The 24,263-nt window shown below is 39.9% G+C and overlaps 1 protein-coding gene across 2 annotated transcripts in view; it reads right to left on the bottom strand.

Annotated features, from left to right (window-relative positions):
* Nucleotides 1-24,263, bottom strand: part of pug (pug C-1-tetrahydrofolate synthase, cytoplasmic) — a 629,281-nt gene that overhangs the window by 385,622 nt on the left and 219,396 nt on the right. For both annotated transcript variants that reach the window (XM_067140458.2, XM_067140459.2), the window contains exon 7: nt 15,557-15,668. In XM_067140458.2, coding sequence (XP_066996559.2) covers nt 15,557-15,668 — 112 coding nt within the window. The remainder of the gene's footprint in view (nt 1-15,556; nt 15,669-24,263) is intronic.

Here is a 24,263-nt window from a genome sequence, read left to right as displayed (position 1 = left end):
CTCCCCCATAACGTCATACGTTCCCATGGACCTCTATAAGGGCTTCCCGCTGCTTCCACATCCTGTCTTAGTTGTCATTTTTAGGCCTGTAAGTGTTCCCTGTATTTGGTTTATATGAATTTTCCGCCACTGCGTCATATTTCTACCTCCTTATTCAGATTAAGTATTATCTTATTTATTACTGGTTATATTAATGATTATTTTTATTCATGTACGCGCTCCAAGTCGCGCGGTTACAACTTCGGCAGGGGGAAAAGCACAAAACCGCAAGGAGAAACACGTGGCCTACAACTCCAACAGAACTACGCACAGAAACGAGCGCGTACACCACACAATAATAAACTCACTCTTTCGTCCCGATTAACGGAGTCGCTAATGCGAACTAGCTTCTCTGGCTTGCATGACGATTGCTGTACCGAATTCCCAGCTGAACAGCACACACGCTGCTGTAGTGAGCGAGAAATACGATACACGAAGATGGCGGGTGATACACTCGCCAAGTAAAGCATCAAATAAATACGCTTGAAAATGAGGTTGCCTAAATTGCATGTAAGAATCTATCCTAGGGGAAGAGTATTGATCGTACTGGAGGTTATATTGGACAAAAATAGGAAGAAGTAAAAATAAAATCGAAAGCCAGAAGACAAGTTAAAAAATACGGAAAGTTTCTGGGTAAATCAGAAGTTTTTGCAGGTATGCAAGTTGCTGCAGGAGTTTGCACAAGATGTGGAGCAGCTAGCCCACAAGGCCCTGGATGGGCTGCCTCAGGACCACATTCAGTGGGAGGCAGCCTATACATTCATCGACGGGCTCCGTGATGCTGTGTTCCATCAGAGGCCGATGCTCAGTGAGGAGCATAACCTAAGGAAGGCCCTGATGCTAGTCCTGATGATGAAAACAGTGAAGAGAACAGAGGCACTGTCACCAAGAATACGAGCAGTGAGAAACGAGAACACGCCGGAGACCCACTGTGTCACAGAAGAACGACGCATGCCACCACCAGGACTTCCACGAGATGACTTGCTGGAACTGTGGCGAGCGTGGCCATCTACAGTTGAACTGCCATGTGAGGGGTGGCGCCCAATCAGAGGATCGCACAAGGGCCAACAAGGAGAAGAGTTTGACGGCCCCTTCACCACTGTCCCCTCGCTTGACAATTTATATTGTTACTGAGAGGAGCGACGACAGCTTGATCACCGATGGGTGGTTTGGACACAAGCCATGGCAGGTCACTATAAACACAGGGGTGGCATTAACCACTGCCAAGCCAGACATCGCTGAGGGACAACCAGAGAGGGAGCCCAACCACCCCTACGTGTTGCGAACAGCTACATCAAACACCATCCCAGTCCTGGTGGAGGTGCTACTTGAACTGTTGCTGAGATGCCGCCGCCTACAAATCTGGGTCTTCGTTGCCGCCATCACGGACGAGGTCATCTAGGGCCTAGATGCATTATGGGCATATAAGGCGACGGCCTACGTGAAACCAAATGTGTTGTGGCTCGGCAAACAGGAGATAATGCTCCGATGCCCAGGGATGCAACCCCGAGTAGCGCGATTAATGCTGGCCAGCGACGAACTGATACCCACTAACAGCGAGATGGTGTTGACAGCATGGCTAGAAAGACCCGAATAAGGTGACTCGTGGAACCCGGATCGACGACTCTACCTGGCCAGGACGCACGTCCTAATACCAAGCTGCGTGCCGGGAAGAATACTGAACTCGATGATATGGGAGCAGAGGATACCCAGCGGGACCGAGCTTGGGATGGTTGAACCAGTAACGTGCGTCATACAGGCGGACAACAGAAACGCACAGACCCTGGAAGCAGATGAAGGATCAGATAAGCTCCAGAAGATTACATCTGAAGAACAGTGGCATATGGAAGCGGGACAGCTCAGGGAGCTTAAGGAACTAATCTATGACTTCCAAGACATATTCACTGCTACCGGACGCGACTACAGAAGGACAGACGAGATGTACCGTCTCATGAACACTGGCGACGCCACCCCAATCTGGCAGCAACCCCGTATGGTAACCCTGGCAAAGAAGGAAGAAATAGACGCGATGGTGGAAGACAAAGGAGCAGGGAGTCATCAAGGAGTAGAAAAGCCTGTGGTCATCGCCAGTTGTCCTGCTGAAGAAAAAGAAATAGGAGCTCTCTTTCTGCGTAGATTACCGCAAGTTGAATGATGTAACGAAGAAGGATTATTTCCCATTACCTCTGTAACCATACAAAAGTATGATCCCCAATTTTTGGTTACGAAATGTTTGTAAATGATTATCTCCCAATTTTAGGTCAGGAAATTTTCATAAAATAATTTGTGATATATCTTGTGATTGTGTTAAGTTAAGCTTTAAGAACATACTCCTATAAGAAGAATTTGTAGTTAAGGAACTCTGAACATGTATATCCTTATCTTTGTATAACTTTTAATTTGAGTAAGAGTCTCTACACATGGCTTAGCAGTGAAGATTGTGCAACATGTAAAACAGTGACCATATAAGACGGTTGAAAGTGTTGCAAAAAGTGGCTTGGAAACTCCGGTACAGTCGGGAAGTGTTTGCTGAAGATTGTTATTCATCAATATGAACAAATGCTAGAGATCGCTAATTTGTGTACTGGCCGCTCAGTAACTAATCCGAAAGCTTCGATTTTGAACGAGCTTGCGTTGACTGATAAGACACTTTGAAAATGTTTCAGTTAGAGCATTGCTACTGGTGGTCATTTGCAGATGCTATACCACATGGAGCAAGCCTATATATTCGTGTACATGCGCGCAAAGAGTTGATTAATATTTACGGAGTCATTACTGTATGTATCCATTACGGAGTGAGTTGTGTTGAAGAACCTTGATTGTGGAATCACTGTACCATTACGGTGCAGACTACGAAGACATTACAGAGTCATTAGGAGTGTATTACAAGGTTATGACTAGTCATTCCCGGTGTGCATTCTGCGGCAGACGCTACGTAGTGTTCATTTATCAGTTATATTCAGGTTTATTCTTCTCCAAGATATCGCTCAATGTGCGAGGTGTTTTATACGTGTAATCTGGAGGTAATGTGTTGTGCGCAGAACTGATTGTGGCTAGATGAAAACGTAGGCCAAGTGGTGATTACGTCCTCATTCTTTTACTAATATAACACAGTTATTGTTATTAACTTTTTACAAAAACTTAAGTTTATTATCCACCTAACCAATACAGTTTACTCTCAAACAGTCATCATCATCATCATCATCCTAAAACATCACCAGTTTCCCGGGTGTGGTATATGAGCCTCCTCCATCTCACCCTGTCCTTGTACCATTCTTCCTCCACCAACTTGTCCCAATCATGACCTCTCAGCAGTACATAGCTCTTAACTAAATCTATCCATTTCCTTCGTGGCCTTCCCATGGGTCGTCTTCAGTCTACCTTTCTGTCAAATTCCTTCCTTGCAGTTCTGTTTACTGGCATCCTCTTCATGTGACAGTACCAGTACCTAACCAATATAGTTTACTCTCAAACAGTACCAGTTTTGACCGTAAATAGAGGTCATCCTCAGCTATTAATCATAAAATTAGAATTAGGACATAGTGACGTCACAAATGAAGAGGAGAGGGGTTAAACCGCCTGAGTTAAGGCTACAAATACAAACACACAAAATACACTAGTGTACACATTAAAAGCTCACACATTAGATATTTGATAAATGGTCAAGTGGATTTGAAGAAAAACTAGATCACAAGTTCGATGCTTAAAATTATATCAAAACTGCACTTGTGACAAAGAAAAGATGATATAAAGAAGCCATTGTCTATTGGAAGTCCCATCATGGATCATAGTAAAATATGCATTACAAGAAAATATCACAGTATTGATGAAAATAAAATTCATTAATTGTTAATGTGCCTGTCAACGCCATATCACTGAAGGAACAATCTTCTTCTGTTACAATAAATGAAGGATATCTCAGTGTTATGAAAGTAAGTCTGCCTCTCCCTAAGGGCGTTAATAGGGGGATATCTGAAAGAGAAAAGAAAGAAACTGTGAATGATAAAGAGAAAAGGCTTACCCTTCGAGGTTGCAATGGTGCACCCAGTAGAGCTGTCGGTGTCAACTACAGCTTTGAATTTGTTGTGACATAGTAGAGCGGGAAGCAGAAAGCTGAGGTAGGGAGGGAAGAGAGAGGAGAAAGTTGGAATGAGGAAGGCATGAGAGGAGAAGGAGAGGGGGGGGGGGGGACTGTTAGGAGGATCATTTGTATGACTGTGACTTGTATTGAACTTTTTAGCATAATACTTGGATGCTAAGGAAATAATTGACTCAAAGAAGGGAGGGTTTGGGATTTTTAATAATGAAGCTTTCTTTTTCTTGCTTTGTGAGAATGAAGTCTGTTTCCTTGATAGCTTGTTTTATTTTGTTTTGAAATTTACTTGTAGAGATGCAATGTAGTTCTTGAATTCCGTTGTTGTTGATGAATTCTATTGTTTTTTGTATGTACTCGTCTGCCTTCATTATGACTGTTATCTTCCCTTTATCTGCTTTTGTGATGATTAGGTTGTCATTTTAAACTTTTTTAACTGTTTGTAATGCAGAGTACTGAGCGGCACAATTCAGTTGTTTGGTGGAATTTTCTTGTGCGATTATATTTACGGCTTCATAGATGGCTACGTTCCTCATTATTTCTCTTTATAGAGAGGGGATTTTTTTGCAAGCAATTTCTATGTCAGTGATGAGCTGTTTTATTTTGTTTTCATTATGACGTTCCTGGCAATTGAATTTGAGTCCCTTTTCTAGCAGATTTATTTCATTCTTTAAAAAAGGTAGTGTCTGATCTGTTAATTAATCTAGGGTGAAAAGTAAAAAGTCTGTCGTGGTTATTGTTTAACATTTTGAAATATGGCATAACATGAGCGTCACGTCGCACCTGGAAGGCTTATCGTATGCATGACTTTTGTGTTTATTGAAGTCACGAAGCTTGTTCGGCATTTAGATTGACTATTATCTTATTACAATAGTCTAAAATTGGGAATAGGAGTGCTTGGATTACTTTTAAATTAAGGATTTGAGGAAAAACATTCTTGTGATATTTCAGGGGATATATACGGTAGCTACATGGACCTTTCTGCATACATTAATTAAGTGTTCATTCCACGTCAGATTCTCGTTGATGGAGATTCCAAGATTAGTAAAAATTCTAAGGTATCGTACAACAATGCCATTGATGATGATTGGAGGAGGATTGATACTGCTTATTGCATGTAATAATTTAGAGCTGCCTACAATAATACATTGTGTTTTACAAGGATTTAGGATTAAGTGGTTGTTTTTAGATTAGGCGGTAAGCCTTTCAATATCTGAATTAATATGCTGCACTCTTACATATAAATTGTTTATTGTGGTGTGTTTGTATATCTGCAGAGCATCAGCATATAAGTTTGTAGTTACAATACTAAAGTGCAGACAATATGTCATTAATATGCAAGACGAATAATAGGGGCCCTAGAACAGACCCCTGAGGGACGCTGGATGATTTTACAGCCCATTAGGATCTTTGATTGTTTACAAATACACACTAGCATTTCTAAAGCATGACTTTAAAAATTATGTCATCCTGTGCTGCCCCCTTCATGCCTACTCCAGAAACCCCAGCGACCTGTTTCATCTTTCAGTAAGTGCTGTAGAGTGGCTGAAACACTTGGACCTGGACTTATGAATATGTAGATATAATCACCATACAATTAAATATACATACATACATACATACATACATACATACATACATACATACATACATACATACATACATACATACATTATCATTATAGACTGTTATGCCTTTCAGCGTTCAGTCTGCAAGCCTCTGAGAATTTACTAAACGTCGCCACAATCCTCGATTTGCAACTAGTGTTGTGGCCTCATTTAGTTCCATACCTCTTATCTTTAAATCGTTAGAAACCGAGTCTAACCATCGTCATCTTGCTCTCCCTCCAATTCTCTTACCCTCCATAGCAGAGTCCATTATTCTGCTAGGTAACCTATCCTCCTCCATTCGCCTCACATGACCCCACCACTGAAGCCGGTTTATGCGAACAGCTTCATCCATCGAGTTCATTCCTAAATTAGCCTTTATCTCCTCATTCTGAGTACCCTCCTGCCATTGTTCCCACCTGTTTGTACCAGCAATCATTCTTGCTAATTTCATGTCTGTTACTTCTAACTTATGAATAAGATATCCTGAGTCCACCCAGCTTTCGCTCCTGTAAAGCAAAGTTGGTCTGAAAACAGACCGATGTAAAGATAGTTTCGTCTAGGAGCTGACATCCTTCTTACAGAATACTGCTGATCGCAACTGCGAGCTCACTGCATTAGCTTTACTACACCTTGATTCAATCTCACTTACTATATTACCATCCTGGGAGAACACACAACCTAAATACTTGAAATTATCGACCTGTTCTAGCTTTGTATCACCAAGCTGACATTCAATTCTGTTGAATTTCTTACCTACTGACATCAATTTAGTCTTCGAGAGGCTAATTTTCATACCATAATCATTGCACCTATTTTCAAGTTCCAAGATATTAGACTGCAGGCTTTCGGCACAGTCTGCCATTAACACCAAGTCGTCAGCATAGGCCAAACTGCTTACTACATTTCCACCTAACTGAATCCCTCCCTGCCATTTTATACCTTTCAGCAGATGATCCATGCAAACTACGAACAGCAAAGGTGAAAGATTACAGCCTTGTCTAACTCCTGTAAGTACCCTGAACCAAGAACTCATTCTACCATCAATTCTCACTGAAGCCCAATTGTCAACATAAATGCCTTTGATTGATTTTAATAATCTACTTTTAATTCCATAGTCCCCCAGTATAGTGAACATCTTTTCCCTCGGTACCCTGTCATATGCTTTCTCTAAATCTACGAAACATAAACACAACTGCCTACTCCTCTCGTAGCATTTTTCAATTACCTGCCGCATACTGAAAATCTGATCTTGACAGCCTCTCTGTGTTCTGAAACCACATTGGTTTTCATCCAACTTCCTCTCAACAACTGATCGCACCCTCCCTTCCAAGATGCCAGTGAATACTTTGCCTGGTATACTAATCAATGAGTTACCTCGATAGTTGTTGCAATCCTTCCTGTTCCCTTGCTTATAGATAGGTGCAATTACTGCTTTTGTCTAATCTGAAGGTACCTTACCAACACTCCATGCTAATTTTACTATTCTATGAAGCCATTTCATCCCTGCCTTCCCACTATACTTCACCATTTCACGTCTAATTTCATCTATTCCTGCTGCCTTATGACAATGGAGCAGAGCCATTCCACTTCCTCAAGCATAATTTCACCAACATCATTTTCCTCCTCCCCATGAGTATGGCTGTTTGCAACACCATCATGACGATTTCCTTTTACACTGAGAAGATGTTCAAAATATTCCCTCCACCTCTCCAGTGATTCCCTGGGATCTATTATGAGTTCACCTGAATTACTCAAAACACTGTTCATTTCCTTTATCCCTCCCTTCCTAAGATTCTTTATTACTGTCCAGAAAGGTTTCCCTGCTGCTTGACCTAGTCTTTCCAGGTTATTACCAAAATCTTCCCATGACTTCTTTTTGGATTCAACAACTATTTGTTTCGCTCTGTTTCTTTCATCTACGTACAAATCCCTGTCTGCCTCGGCCCTTGTTTGGAGCCATTTCTGATAAGTCTTCTTTTTACGTTTACAGGCTGCTCTCACTTCATCATTCCACCACGATGTTCGCTTTTTCCCATCTTTACACACAGTTGTTCCTAGGCATTCCCTTGCTGTTTCTACTATAGCATCCCTATATGCCACCCATTCACTTTCTATATCCTGAACCTGCTTACTGTCTACTGTTCGAAACTTCTCACTGATCATATCCATGTACATCTGTCTAATTTCCTCGTCGTGGAGATTTTCTACCCTTATTCGTTTGCAGACAGATTTCATTTTCTCTACCCTAGGCCTAGAGATACTTAATTCACTACAGATCAGATAGTGGTCTGTATCATCGAAAAATCCGCGAAAAACTCATACATTCCTAACAGATTTCCTGAATTCAAAGTCTGTTAAGATATAGTCTGTTATGGATCTGGTACCCCTAGCCTCCCATGTGTAGCGGTGAATAGCCTTATGCTTGAAGAATGTATTCGTAACAGCTAAACCCATACTAGCACAGAAGACCAGCAAACACTTCCCATTCCCATTAGCTTGCATATCTTCCCCACATTTACCAATCACCCTTTCGTATCCTTCAGTTCTATTCCCAACTCTTGCATTGAAATCGCCCATTAGCACTATTCTATCCTTGCTGCTGACCCTGACCACGATGTCACTCAATGCTTCATAAAACTTGTCAACTTCATCCTCATCTGCACCCTCACATGGTGAATACACGGACACAATTCTTGTCCTAATTCCTCCAACTGACAAATCTACCCACATCATTCGCTCATTTACGTGCCTAACAGAAACTATGTTGCGTGCAATGGTATTCCTGATAAAGAGCCCTACCCCAGACTCTGCCCTTCCCTTTCTAACACCCGTGAAGTACACTTTATAATCTCCTATCTCTTCCTCATTATCTCCCCTTACCCGAATATCATGCCTTTGCTGGCAAGATATAGTGTTTACAGTGCATTATGTCTTCTGGTATGGGCTATATCAAATTTGTTACTTTCATTGACCTGTCTGAGTCTCATCCTTGGCTTTGACAATATGAAAGTGACTGCGGTATGAGTGATGTTAGTAATACCATTCCTTATGCAGCCAGTCCCTGTTATGAATGGTGTGAAAATATCACTCATAGGGTCGGTTGGTGCATGCATTTCAGTGGGCTTGGCAGACTGTTAAGTAATAGCAGTGGCTGGCTCGGTGAGGAAAGCAACGGGAAACTACCTCACTCCTCATTTCCCTAGTACGCCTCTTCAGTGACGCCTAGGCTATTTATGACAGCTGTTGGCTGAGCTGCAGAGGATCAAACCAGCCTTCGGGCTGAATACCCAACATACATACATACCCGAATATCACTTACTCCTAGCACATCCAGATGCATCCTCTTTGCTGACTCAGCCATAAGCCCCGTTAATATTGATAGCTCCCCATCGAATTCCATTTCGTTCGCCAAGTTGTTTCCAAGGAGTCCCTCGCCTGTCAAATGGAAGTGGGACTCCATTACTCCCATAGGTCCGAGTCTTGCTTAAATAAATAAATAAATAAATTTTAAAAATTTAGGGCTATCTAGCCTATATAAAGGGAGCGGAGTTTAGATAGCAGTAAATCTATGTTTACCATGTTAAACGTACTATTAAAGTCTAGCAGTGTAGATACCGTCTCATGCCATAAGACTAGCAATGGACAAATGGCATCTGTTAATTGAAGAAGAGCAGTCACAGTACTGTGACCCTTTTTGAAGGCAGATTGCAATGGGTCCAAAAGAGAATGACTGGTTAAGAACTCTACTAGCTGCTCGTGTACAAGTCGTTTGAATACTTTCGAGAGAGGGGAAGTATTTAAAGATAAAAATTTCATTGTTCCGTATTGAAAGTAATCAGATGGTGTATTTGCTATGGTTTGCTTTTATATTGACATTGCAGGAGCCTTCTTCCATGCAGTTGGAAACGTCCGTGGTTAGATAGTAGTTTACAATGAGGGACAATGTAGGACAGCACCAATAATGTTTCTTACAACAAGCCTATTGGTATGTTGTATGGTATTTCTTATGAATAATGTTTGTAACATTTTCAGTCATGCTGCATTCTTTAATTTTGTAATTGTACGTATATCAATATTTGTTTCTTTTTACAAATTGCTTTATGCTTCACTGACACAGATAGGTCTTATGGCAATGATGGGACAGGAAAGGAATAGGAGTGGGAAGGAAGCAAACGTGGCTTACATTAAGGCACAGCCTGGTGTAAAAATGGAAAACCACAGAAAACCATCTGCAGGGCTGCCGACAATGGGGTTCGAACCTACTATCTCCCGAATACTGGTTATTGGCCGCACTTAAGCGACTGCAGCTATCAAGCTCGATATATCAATAATGTTCAGTTCCACTTTCTCTTTTGCAAACTGAACTCAAACGGTTATTTTTTAAAAATTATTATTATTATTATTATTATTATTATTATTATTATTATTATTATTATTATTATTATTATTATTATTATTAGCAAATAAAATAATAATAATAATAATAATAATAATAATAATAATAATAATAATAATAATAATAAATAATAATTTCATGTGGCTATTTCTAGCCGGGTACTGTAAGGCAGACCCTCCGATGAGGGTGGGTGGCATCTGCCATGTGTAGGTAACTGCGTGTTATTGTGGTGGAGGATAGTGTTATGTGTGGTGTGTGATTTGCAGGGATGTTGGGTACACTACAAACACCCAGCCCCCGAGCCAATGGAATTAACCAATGAAGGTTAAAATCCCCGACCTGGCTGGGAATCGAATCCGGGACTCTCTGAACCAAAGGGCAGTACGATGACCATTCAGCCGCGTCGGACATAATAATAAATTTAATGATGTTATTGGCTTTACGTCCCACTAACTACTATAATGGTTTTCGGAGACACCGAGGTGCGAGAATTTGGTCCCACAGGAGTTCTTTTACGCGCCAGTAAATCTTGGGGTCAGAAGGCCAGCACTCCAACAGTCTGAGCCACTCAGCCCGGCTATTTGTTTGTTCATTTACTTATTTATTTACAGTAGAGTCTCGATTATCCGACGTAAACGGGACCTGGAGTACGTCGGATCACTGAAAATGTCGGATAATACAGAATAACTTTGAAAATTAACTGAAACAAACAGGAAGGCTAAAATAATGGCATGATTTACGGTGCTCTATTTTTACCAATTCAATTGTACAGTACATGCAGTATTAAACGAAAACATTCCAGATGTCTTACGAAAAGAAACTTTTCTCCACAGATATTAAGCTACCTAACACCATACGGTTTTTGCCACCTATCACGCCACCCAGCACTGGCAGGAAAATTAGGGTCCCCTTCATTAAACTCCTTCTGGAAATACACAGCCTTTTCCTGCAGAATGTTGCCAGATATTGGCAGGCCCTTTTCCCGGTGTTGAGATACCAAAGAAATAGTGCTTCACTTATTTTTTCATACTGACATTTTTTCATTGTTTTTCTCTGCTCTGGTAGAGCACAACTTTTCAATTTCTTCCCTCTGTTTTTTCCAGTCTCCCACTGTAACACGTCCAACACCATAATCTGAAGCCACATTTTGAAGAATTTCCCCTTTGTCCAGTCTCTTTAACGCAATCAATTTGCGTTCTATAGAAACAGTCACTTTCTTCCATTTACTCGCCATACTCACAGAGGATATGAAAACTATAACATCCGCACCCAACCAATACTACAATGACTGAAGACTCACTGCACCTGTCCTTGAGAAAAACCCACTCCTACCGCCAGCGTTCAGACCAGTGCTTGTCCCATGGTCGCACCCTCCACAGCGGATGTGCCTGAATTTAGCCTCCACCAAAAGTTGAAATTAAGTCTAACAGTGTCGGATAACACGGAATGTAGGATAAGCGAAGGTCGGATGAGCGAGACTCTACTGTATTTATTTAGTCTAGTAGTAGTAATGTGTAAATATATTAATTCCTGACATTAAGACCATTAAATTGGCTTAGGACACAATTACTGTACACTGTTATTTCTTCTTCTTCTTCTTCTTCTTCTTTTGCGACCACATAGGATCACTTTAGTCAGTCCGTCATTCAGGTCCCTTTGAAGGGATTGTTCGGGATTTGTGGTCTTCCCAGTACTTCTTCAGACGCTCCGATCTTCGCGCCCTTTCCTCAGTTGAAAATGTGCATGTTGTTGGTTCATTTTGTGTAAGGGTAAAGCGGAGGTTTGTATTCTTGAGTTTTATATTCAATTTTATCTTATTTGTGGTGTCTTCTGTTGTAAGGCCTATTTCCTTCAGATCTTCTCTTACTTCTCTGATCCATTTACATCCTGTTGTGGTATTTTTTGAGATGAGATTGTGTTGTACTAGTTGTTTCAGAAGTCTCGAATCCTGCATCCTCATGATATGTCCAAAGAATCCCAGTCTCCTCTTACGCATAGTATCTGTAATGGGTTCTAGCTCTTTGTACATGACTTTATTAGGTATTAACAGCCACTGTCCATCCTTCTGGTATTTTTGTTGATGCAGGTTCTTCCAATCCTCCTTTCAATTTTCTGAAGTCTGTCAGTCTTTGATTGTTTATTCAGGTGAAAAAGTGTTTCTGCTGCATACGTAGCTTCTGGTTTTATAACTGTGTTGTAGTGTTTTATTTTTGCATTTATTGTTATTTAATTTAACATGTTGATTTTTTTTTTTTTTTTCCATGAACCTCCTTTTAAATACAACCACTGTACAAGGAACAGATATCAAATTACCCTGAGATTCATTACACAGGGGTTTTACTGTATCTAAATCATTATCTAATTAAAGGCTACTCATATAGTCAAAGAATATATAAAAATACAACCAGAAAACTGCTATACACAGGCTCAAATAACACTGCCTAAAAAAAAATTGAAGCGCCCAGAAGAGATGGTCCGATGTCAATGTAACTTTGTACACATACAGAGCATCGACGGGTGTATAAATGATTAGAGTTGCAATTCTCTGTAACAGGTAGAACGGCCACCAGAGTGCATTAGTGTTGTTCGTGTCTAGTGTTGTTACCAGGCATGGTAGGGTATATAAGGGGAGTAAACAGCGACAGACAATGAGCGATTACAGTGGAGGACACAGAGATGTTGCATACTTCTGTGTGACAGCATTATCAGCACCTGACTGAGTTTGAAACAGACCTCATTTTGGCTCTATTTGGCTGGCTTGTCGAATCATGTAATATCCAGATTTGTGGAGCATTGAGATGCGACAGTGGCCAGATGTTGGACTGGATTGGAACGTGACAGCAGGCATACTCGTCATCAACGTTCCGGTCGACCATGTCTGACCACGACAAGGGATGGCCGTACTGGGCACCAAGCACATCGTAAACCTTTCACATCTGCACCTGCCATTCGAAAACAAGTAACCTACAAGTAACCTACTCCCTGCAACATTCTGTCTCATCCCGCACCATTGGTCAGAGAGTAGTAACAGCAGGACTAGGGAATTATCATCCTATGTGTAGGCTGCCATTAGCACGAAGCGAACGGCTGTGTTTGAAGTGGTGCCATGACCGGGAAGCAAGGACTGATGATGAATGGCACTGCATTGTGTTCAGCAATGAATCGCAATTCTGCACTACCTCAGATAACCAATGTCTGCAAGTATGGCAGTGACCTGGGGAGACATGGCATGTCATGTGTGTCTATGAATTTTGTGCATGATGTTGAGGTACTCCCATGGCCAGCAAGATCCACAGATCTGTCCCTGACTGAATATGTGTGGGACAAACTCGGACGTCACCTCCATCCCAGTGCCAGTGTCCAGGATATCAAGGACCAGTTACAACAGTTGTGGGCCAACTTAGCTCAGGAGAGGATACAACAGCTTTATGACACCCTTCCCAACCAAATCAGTGCATACATCCAGGTCAAAGGGGATTCAACATCATCAATCAATCAATACTGATCTGCATTTAGGGCAGTCGCCCAGGTGGCAGATTCCCTATTTGTTGTTTTCCTAGCCTTTTCCTAAATGATTTCAAAGAAATTGGAAATTTATTGAACATCTCCCTTGGTAAGTTATTCCAGTCCCTAACACCCCTTCTTATAAATGAATATTTGCCCCAGTTTGTCCTCTTGAATTCCAACTTTATCTTCAAATTGTGATCATTCCTACTTTTATAAACGCCATTCAAACTTATTCGTCTACTAATGTCCTTTCCACGCCATCTCTCCGCTGACAGCTAGGAACATACCACTTAAACAATTAAAAATAGGAAAGAATTTCCACCAATCAATACTTGTTTATTGCTTATATTAAGCTACAGGACCGGTTTCGACCCCATATACAAGGTCATCTTCAGCTGAACCATGAATACATATTTATATGATGAAGCTTTGATTAAATTGCATTGTCAAAGGAATGTCATATGATGATGTGCATTTAGTCACATACAAATGGGGCATGTCTTAACGTGAATTGGCATATATGTCAGTATGTACAATATTGCAACTGTATGTCTAAAATATTATGTTGAGGTCCTAAAATTAGTGTATAAAACATATCTTCACTTAAACTAACTTATACATATATGTACAGGATAAAATACAATATATAAAAAACATTTCGTGCACATGAACATTCGTATCTTGCTTGTTGGTCAATTCATCAACTCTCGTATTTAAGTCCCATTTACAGTTGTACACTCAGCTGCTGTTCTTGGAGTTTAAAAGATATGGTTGTAAAATTGCATGAGTAAAAGATTTAGTCTTCATGTGGGATAAAACACTTTCCAATTTTTAAATACGTTGCCAGATGTATGGATAAAATTCGGCTAAAATATGTTCAGCTCTGCTATGTATGTTGCCTTATGTTAGAATCAAATCTTGTTGTCCTGTGGCGTCCGTAAAATTGGGTTCAAAGTAATGGCTCCTTTCCCATTTGTAGCTGTGCAATGGTGTTATGTTTATTATTGTTGGTGTAGCCGAGTTGCGTTTGACGTGCGAGCTTGTAATGTACTACCAGTGACTAAATGCACATCATCATATGACATTCCTTTGACAATGCAATTTAATCAAAGCTTCATCATATAAATATGTATTCATGGTTCGGCTGAAGATGACCTTGTATATGGGGTCGAAACCGGTCCTGTAGCTTAATATAAGCAATAAACAAGTATTGATTGGTGGAAATTCTTTCCTATTTTTTATTGTGTAATTCGTCAATACGGAAATGAAGATTATAGATTACATACCACTTAGTCAAGCAGCTCTTCTTCTTTCTCTCAGTTCTTCCCAACCCAAACACTGCAACATTTTTGTAATGCTACTCTTTTGTCGGAAATCACCCAGAACAAATCGAGCTGCTTTTCTTTGGATTTTTTCCAGTTCTTGAATCAGGTAATCCTGGTGAGGGTCCTATACACTGGAACCATACTCTAGTTGGGGTCTTACCAGAGACTTATATGCACTCTCCTTTACATCCTTACTACAACCCCCAAACACCCTCATAACCATGCGCAGAGATCTGTACCCTTTATTTACAATCCCATTTATGTGATTACCCTAATGAAGATCTTTCCTTATATTAACACCTAGATACTTACAATGATCCCCAAAAGGAACTTTCACCCCATCAACGCAGTAATATCATACTGATATGTGGACTCGTGCTGCCAAGTTCTTTGTAAATTTGACTATATAATGTAATCACTGAAATAACATCACATATTCTCTCAACACGAGAGGTTTCATTTCGTATCCTTCTCCCCTTCCAGGTACTTCAATTTTCCTGTCAGGCAGTGTATATTGGTTCCAAGACTAGGGTTTAATAATCATAGAGCCTGTAGAACATTGGTAATCACTGGTATTGTATATTACCTGGAATTGCGTTTATGCCACAGTCAATTACTACAGCTCCAGGCTTTATCCAGTCTCCTCGTACCATTTCCGCACGTCCAATTGCAACAACAAGAATGTCAGCTCTCAATGTCTATAACACACATTTCTGTTACATGAAATCATATTTCAAATGCAAAACATCTATAAATTCAAATTCCAGAAAAGTTTAAAATTGAACACCACAAAGTTTCAAGATACTGGTATGTAAGATCAACCACCTCATATACCTTCACATACTGTACAATACAATAAAATTTTGAAATTATATTGCAATATTTCCCAACAGTAAATACCAACAAGTTTAAAATTTAAAATGATATAAGGGCATTAACGTCATGTACCTTCACACAAGATACAAAAAAATTTAAAATTATATGCGCTATTTCTCAACAGTAAATACCAAAAAATTTAAAAATTTAAAATGCAACTCACAGTTCAGAGTGGATACACTGAATCACAAACCAATCGTACCAAATACAGTGAAACCTGTCCAAATCGGACACTGGATAACACGATATCCTGTCTATTACGGAATATTTTCTTGATCCGGACAAAAATCATATGTATTAAACGTTATTTTCTCTGAATAAAAAGGAAACCACTCAACGCAGAAACGGAAATTGTTTATGAGTTTTCAAAACGGAATTCACATTTTTAACAGGCTAATCTGAAGTAAATTATGTTTCAAAACAGAATTCACATTTTTAATAGGCTACAGGCTATGCTGAAGTAAATTTTATGTTAAAACAGGGTGTAGTTTCAAGCAACTCGCAACAGCAGGCCGCGGAGGTAAACACAACCTTCCTTTGTTCGAGGGCGACAATCGTGGCAAAAACCTCCGTTTTATTGCACTGTTTACAGGGGAGCAGTCTTGCTTTCCAGTCCCTCTAAGTGGTTGAGTGAATACTGTAATTCCTGCGCAATATGTCTCGTAAACATGTGGCGCAGTCATTACGCTACAAAGGCAAAGTGAAAAAAATGAAGGAAAAAGAACAAAGAAGGGTTTGGGATATAATGTTACAATTTCATTATGGTAAAACTCAGGGGTATGACACTTTGAAAAACAAAGGTCGCATAATGAGTGAGTGGCTGGGGGGGGGTAATAATGGTGACATGAAAAGGAAGCAGAAACTAACAGGGTATGAAGAAATTAATGAGCTGCTGTGGGAGTGGTTTGTTAATGGTTGTTCAAAAAAAATGCCTATTCTGGACCTATTCGTCATAGCCAAGCCATTGAACTTGCCAAAAAATTGAGTAAGCCAGAATTCAAGGCTTCAAATGGTTGGCTCGAAAGCTTTAGAAATAGGTATAATATCATTTGGAATCAGGTGTGTGGGGAAGCAAGTGATGTTTACCCTACTGTTGTCAGTGAGGACGGGTTTCTTCCAAATGACGTCTACAACGGAGACAAAACAGGTTTGTTCTACAAAGCACTTCCTTCAAAGTCACTCTCATTGTGCGGGGAAAAATGTATTGGCGGCAAAATGTCTAAAGAATGGTTGACCGTTTTTCTTTGAGGGAATATGGCGGGACAACTTCAAAAACCTTTGGTGATTGGAAAATCAGCTAAGCCACGGTGCTTCATACATCTAGATCTGCGTAATCTTCCAGTCATATGGAGAGCAAACAAAAAGGCATGGATGACTGCTGCACTGATGAAGGAATGACTCACTAGTTTCAATGCCAAAATGAAGTGAGAAAATCGTAATGTGTTGTTATTCCTTGACAATGCTACATGCCATCCACACATTAAATTGTCCAACGTAACACTACCATGGTTTCCACCGAACACTACAAGTATCACTCAGCCCATGGAAAAAGGTGTTATCTACACGTTTATAAGTCACTAAAGGAGACCAGTTCTGCAGGCAATAGCTGCGAAGATGGAGGGAGCAGCTAGTGCCAGTGACATGGCAAAATCTATTTCTGTGCTGGATGCTGTGAAATGGACCCAAATGGCAGTACAGAAAATAAAGCAAGAAACTGTCACAAAATGCTTCAGGAAGGCTAATTTTCTTCCCAGCACTGGAGATAACTAACTCTTGGATGAAGTGGAAGAATATGTACAGGCCATATCAGCCATGTGTTCACCAAGAAACTTTGACATGGATGCTTCCCAATACATCGATGTTTGTGATGTCGCCATACCAAACCTCTGATTTTGCAACAGAAATCACTGGCGAGAGACTCGAGGAAAAAATGCTGCAAAAAGATGAAGAAAGTAACGAGGAAGAGGAGACAGAAGTTGACGACGACTCTCCAGAAATCTCGAACTTTAGTGAAGCTCTCGCATGTGTAAGGGGTCTACAGAAATTTGCTGCCAAACAGAATTGCTTGAACTATACGAATATTTATGCCGGGTTAAAGAATCCGTCGAGAAAAGTTCAATCCAGCGGAACACCAAGCAGGTGAAGATAACTGACTTTTGGAGCTCCAGCAGCATGAAATAAATGTGTGTGTATTGACAAATAGTTTTGAAGTAGCCTTATAGTGTTCATTTTTTATTTATTGTGGTTACTAAACTTTTAATGTTTTAAGTGTTTACAAATTTTTCGCCGTGAATTGGAATTACATCAAGATTCACTGATGGATAAGACACTGCAAGCTCTTTGTAACATAAGTATAGTTGCCAAGTGCGAAAGTTTTCACACAATGTATAGCATGCCTTTCACTTTTTAAGACTTTTCAGATAATAACAGTGTATAAGAAACAATGTCAAATTAAGTACTGTATTTGATTTACCCGAAGAATATGGAAACCTGTCCAAATCGAAAAATATGTTAGAACTTCCGTCTTAAACAGGTTTCACTGTATATTATCTCTGAATATGACTCTAAAGTAAATTAGAAAACGAAAATCACAGAAAGGTAAATTAGAAAAGTATATCCAAAGAATGTCGCTACGAAACTTATCACACTTTCATGTAACGTGGCAATACACAATTTAAAAATTATTTCCTTTGCTACCATACAATACCAATATTATTCAAAATAGTATACAGATATGAAAAGAGAATAATACATAGGGTGGGGGAAAAAACTGCAATGACTCCTCATGCTTCACACAACCAAATATCAAATATTTCAGCAATATTCCACTACGAAAAGAGTATAAATAATGCTACCAGAAATAAGATATTAAAATCATTACTTATTGACTGACAGTTTTTCACTTTACAAAGAAAATTGAATACGTCCTCCTGTTCAATACATACATATCTCCATCTTTAGATGGTGTAATATTAATAATACATTTGAGCCATCTTCAGTGACAAAAGGTTAAAATTTATATAACTGATGCTGAAAGAATACAGTGAAACTCTGTTTAGAAGTTTTCCACGGGACCACAAAAAAATAAAAACTTCTTAAAAGGAGCAATGCCCGAAAACTTATTCTGTACTTTGAAATACATGTGAAACACACAGCCAACAGATTTCCTTGTTTGTGAACACCACCAAAATAGACATATATTTTTGGAGATAAAGTAAAATAACAGAACATACTGTATTATAAAAATACTTGATAAGAGAAGGGAACATATTATATAAAACCTTGCACGAGAGATAGGAAGAAAAACTAAGAACATTAAAACGGTAGATGGTAACCGCACATTATATAAATTCCATACTGCATTAGACATTAAATACATTTCCAAACACAAAAGTCTAGGCTCCTACTAGGAAAAGAAATTGTCCAGGGTTGACTGTTTTAGGTATTTACTGCTTTCTTGAAGTATAAACCTCTCCATTTCCTTCCATGTGTTCTGAGGCACACTGACTGAACCTTCCATAAACCACCTCAGTTTTTCAAGGCACATGCTTGCCTCACTGCAAGATGGCCTTGGGAACTACTACTCCTACTCCTCCTCCTCCTCCTTCTTCAATCTCCTCATCTCCTGCCTGAATTTTCTTGCAGATCTCATCGATAGTCTGCCCCTCGCAAGTGATTACCATAGCATCAATGGCAGTGAAGTCGTCGAAACTACTAGTAATCTCCATCTTCTTCTGTATACCGTAGTTTTCCAAATTCCATAACAATGCTGTTAGTCCCATCAACAAAGCCTGCTTTCCTGAAGCAATTTGCTATTATTACAGGCTCCACTGAATCTCATGATGAGGCAATGAAATTCATTGTGTCCAAAAGAGATAGTTTGTAGATGGGTTTGCCTGCTTCCATGCGTAGCAACATAACAGCGCACAACTGATTTTCGGTACCTCTGCTTCAATACCTTAATGATTCCTTGGTCCATGGGCTGTAGTACCAATGTAGTATTCGGTGGAAAAAATTCTACCTTCATGTTCCTTAAATGGGGCCACTCCTTGGAACGAGCAGGGCAGTGGTCCATAAACACCACAATCTTCCTGTTCTGGCTCCCTATTTTGGTTAATGCCTGCATATACTCTTCAAATAGGGAACTTGACATCCAAGCTGACTTGTTGCTGGTGTACTTGCACGGTAAAGTCCTGACATTTTTGAAACAACGTGGCTTCTTAGACTTTCCTATCATCTGTAGAGGTAGTTTTTCAGTTCCTTCCATATTAGCACCAACCAATACTGTAACTCACAATTTACTTAATTTTCCCCCATGGCAAGATTCTCCCTTCAAAACTAGAGATTTATCCGGGATAAGCTGGTAAAAACGTGCGAATTCATCGAGATCAAAAACGTTGCAAGGCTTGTAACTGCTTATTTTTGCAGGCAGAGCTGTTTCTTTCCACGCTCCCCTTTCCTCTGCACTTACACTCTCTGCTTCGCCACAAATTGTTTTGTAAACGATACTGGCTCAATTTTTAAAGCGGTCCAGCCTCCCATTCGACGCGGTAAAAGTACCTTTAATTTGCACGCAATTTCTTCGGCTTTCTCCTTCACAATAGTCCCGCTCAAAGGTATGTTTAAACTTCGCTGCTGTTCAAACCATATTAGCAGAGCTTGTTCTACTTCACTGTACTTTCCAGATTTAACTTTCTTGCAATTTGCTGAAGTATTCCCTGCAGAAGCCAAGATCTCTTCTTTCTTCGCTATAATGCTGTTCAAAGTAGACGGGGGCATCCCTAGCTCCTTCGCCAAAGCAACACGGGAAAATGTAGATGAATCCACTTTCCTTATAATCTCCACTTTGTCTTTAATTGACAACTTTTCTCTGAGTTCCGCTCATTTTCATTTAAAACATTCATACGTTGATATTACAACAACTAACTTCACTGACTCCTATTCATACTAATTATGATGCTACACTACGCTTGGCAATCTGTAGCTTAGGCTTACAAGACGAAAAGACAAGACACGTACTACAGTTCATTAGCATGTGCTTTCTATCTTCCTCACAACCCACCCCCCCCAACACCTGCTTCAAGTTAACGGCAGTAAATGGGAAATCCGGCAACTTATTCTTAGTGATTCTTAGAACCTATTCATAGGCCTATATCGCCCCTGCATTCCTACTGGTTGTCACAGCAACGGGCATAGTTTCTGGCTGTTTCGCAAGTACCGCATGAACAAGCCGGTATAGAGTTTATTTTCCTGCTTTAATCCTCTTCATGCTACAGGTAATGAAGAAAAGAAACGCAGGTTCGAAGTCGCAGAAATGAGGGCATGTTAAAGTATTGGGGTATTACGTGCTAGTGATAAAGGCGCAGTAGCAACACAAGCACATCTTAATGTAAATAGTTTCTTCACCTGCGAGAATTTTATTTCATGTCTCCTCATCCTTGTGCTACGTTCTAATAATTTGATGTAATAATTACGAATGACACGATAATACAAGGTTTGGCTCATATAAAGGTAAATATAAATCATCATCATCATCATCATCATCATCATCATCATCATCATCATCTGCAGTTTCCAGCTGTTGGCCGCATCTGCTTAAAGGTAAAAATAACTTTCAATTTTATGCCAAAACGTGGTATCGCAATGCCTCTGTGTGCGTGTGTCAGGCCCCGTCCCACCAACACCCTGCTGGTTATCAACATTCGTTCAACTTCGTAGACGATCGGGATCTTTCAGCCGGCTGCTTGACGGCAAAATATGTATCAGCTGGCAAGTCGGCTGTTTCCTGCATAGAGTCAGGAAGTTTCGTTTTGTAATAGTTTATTCACCTAACTAATAATGGACACAGAAAACTTTTTTTTTGTTAGGGGCTTTACGTCGCACCGACACAGATAGGTCTTATGGTGACGATGGGATAGGAAAGGCCTAGGAGTTGGAAGGAAGAGGCCGTGGCCTTAATTAAGGTACAGCCCCAGCATTTGCCTGGTGTGAAAATGGGAAACCACGGAAAACCATTTGCAGGGCTGCCGATAGTGGGATTCGAACTTACTATCTCCCAGATGCAAGCTCACAGCCACGCGCCTCGACATGCACAGCCAACTCGCCCGGTAAAAAAAAATCTTATTAGTTTAGTTCCAAAACGTAATTTCCTCTATGAGAAGACCCATAAGTATTATTGCAACAACAATGTAAGAGAGAATGCCTGGAGGGCAATAAGCAAGGGAATAAAAAAAATGAAACAGGTTAGAATATTCAATTTTGTGGTAAATTAGGCCTATACGGTACTTAATTTATTTTGCAATTATTGTTGATCTTATTTCAGAATCATATTATCATGTTGAAGTCCATATACAGTACAGCATGTCAGTACGATAACTGACATGGCTTGGAATGAACAGTATTTACCGTGAAAATTTTATAAGTGGCATTCCCTACGGTTGTCGTACATGTACTCCTAACAAACAGTACGGTAATGCATAAGAAGCTGCTGTGTTGTGAACAAATACATTTTTCAGTTTTTAATTAATGTTGAGGCCACCTCGATTAATGACTTCACCTTGTCGCGGCACGCAACTTACTGCATTATCAAACCATCCATTATGTGCTTTGTGTTTCCCATATAGAAACCCATTCGATTCTATTCCGCTTGATGTGAACGGTGGAGTGGAAATTTCAAATGATGGGTTCAATTTGATTCCACAAGGTGAGAGTGAGCATCTGGTGTTCATGTTGTCATAGTGCGACATCAAATGGCCTTTGCAAGCCCGGAGAGGCTCCATGACAGGCGCAAACGGTCTAACACAGAGTTCAACTTGCACGGAGACTATGGGATCTAAAATTTGAACTGTTTAACCAGGAAATATATTTACAACAGAACTTTAAACGCCAAAAATATACACATATCTTAATGCAACCGCTCATGGGACCAAGAATATCACTTCTTAGCAAGTTAGCCGTGCGGTTAGAGGCGCGTCTGTGAGCTTGCATCCGGGAGACAGTGGGTTCGAATATCAGCCGGCAGCCCTGAAAATGGTTTTCCATAGTTTCCCATTTTCACACCAGGCAAATGCTGGGGCTGTATCTTAATTAAGGCCACGGCTGCTTCCTTCCAACTCCTAGGCCTTTCCTCTCCCATCATTGCCATAAGACCTATCTGTGTCGGTGCGATATAAAGCCACTAGCAAAAAAACTTCTTATGCGGAAACTTCTTAACCGAGTTTCACTGTATGTTAAAACACAATGAAGAAGAGAATGAAAAACAAAAGAGACATGATGGAATTAAAACAATAAGTAATTATAGTGAGGTTGTGGACCTTTTAGTCTAAATGTGTAGCATGTTGCAATTAAAAACAAGGACAAATACAGTCTGTTTTCGTTGAGTCACATTCACAAGTAATCAAGAGAGCAGCGAGAAAATTGAGGTAACTATGTTTGCGAAGAGAACAAATGCCAGGTAAAATGTGAGACTCATAGTGGAAACCGCCAATGAAGATCAAATCTATAATGGAAAAATAGTGTGTGTATAAGAAACTTGGGTCCACAACCTCCCTATAATTACTTATTGTTTTAATTCCATCATGTCTCTTGTTTTTCATTCTCTTCTTCATTGTGTTTTAACATATTCTTTTAGCATCAATTATATAAATTTTAACCTTTTGTCACTGAAGACAGCTCAAATGAGCTGAAACATGTATGATTAATATTACTCCATCTAAAGATGGGGATGTGCATGTACTAAACAGGAGGACGTATTAAATTTCATTTGTAAAGTGGAAACTAGAAATAAATTAACTTCTCAAGTATGAATTGTTGTGCATTGCACATCAAGAGCTTGACACCATTTCTTTATGGAACATTATGTACAACATAGGCAGCGATTACCCAATTATACGCGCCCGCAAATACACTATCCGACATCATACTTCTTCTTTCCCAGGCCCTCAACACATCATATATATATAAACCCTCTAAAAATTACCCTGTATAACACACTGTGCTGGAATCCAAGTTATTAATAGGGCAAGGATTTTTAGGTATTAACCTCATTTTCCCCTCGCAATTCAATCTTCAAATTTGAAGATATATTTGTTTCACACCTCCTGAAGCAGAATATGTGGATTTCATTGTACCTAAACATACCTAAATGGGGGGTTGACATCTAGAGAACCTAAACAGCTGTTTTGTTTTCTTCAATGAATAATCTTTTTTTTCCATTCAAACCTACCGAAAATTATTTTCACCACTATTCCAGTCGTCCACAGTATGCAGAAGGCAAAAAGCATGGTGAATGGTTGTAGCAATCCTTTTCTATAATTGTTGTACAGCAAAACAATGCCTAGACTGAAAAATGGGTTAATGCAAGTGGAAACTTACTACAGTCAAGTGGTCTTCAGTCAGGCATGCTCCAAACAAGTAAG

The sequence above is a fragment of the Anabrus simplex genome, chromosome 2 (genome assembly GCF_040414725.1).
Source record: "Anabrus simplex isolate iqAnaSimp1 chromosome 2, ASM4041472v1, whole genome shotgun sequence".
Classification (NCBI taxonomy): Eukaryota; Metazoa; Arthropoda; class Insecta; order Orthoptera; family Tettigoniidae; genus Anabrus; species Anabrus simplex.
This window is presented reverse-complemented; position numbering and strand designations above follow the sequence as displayed.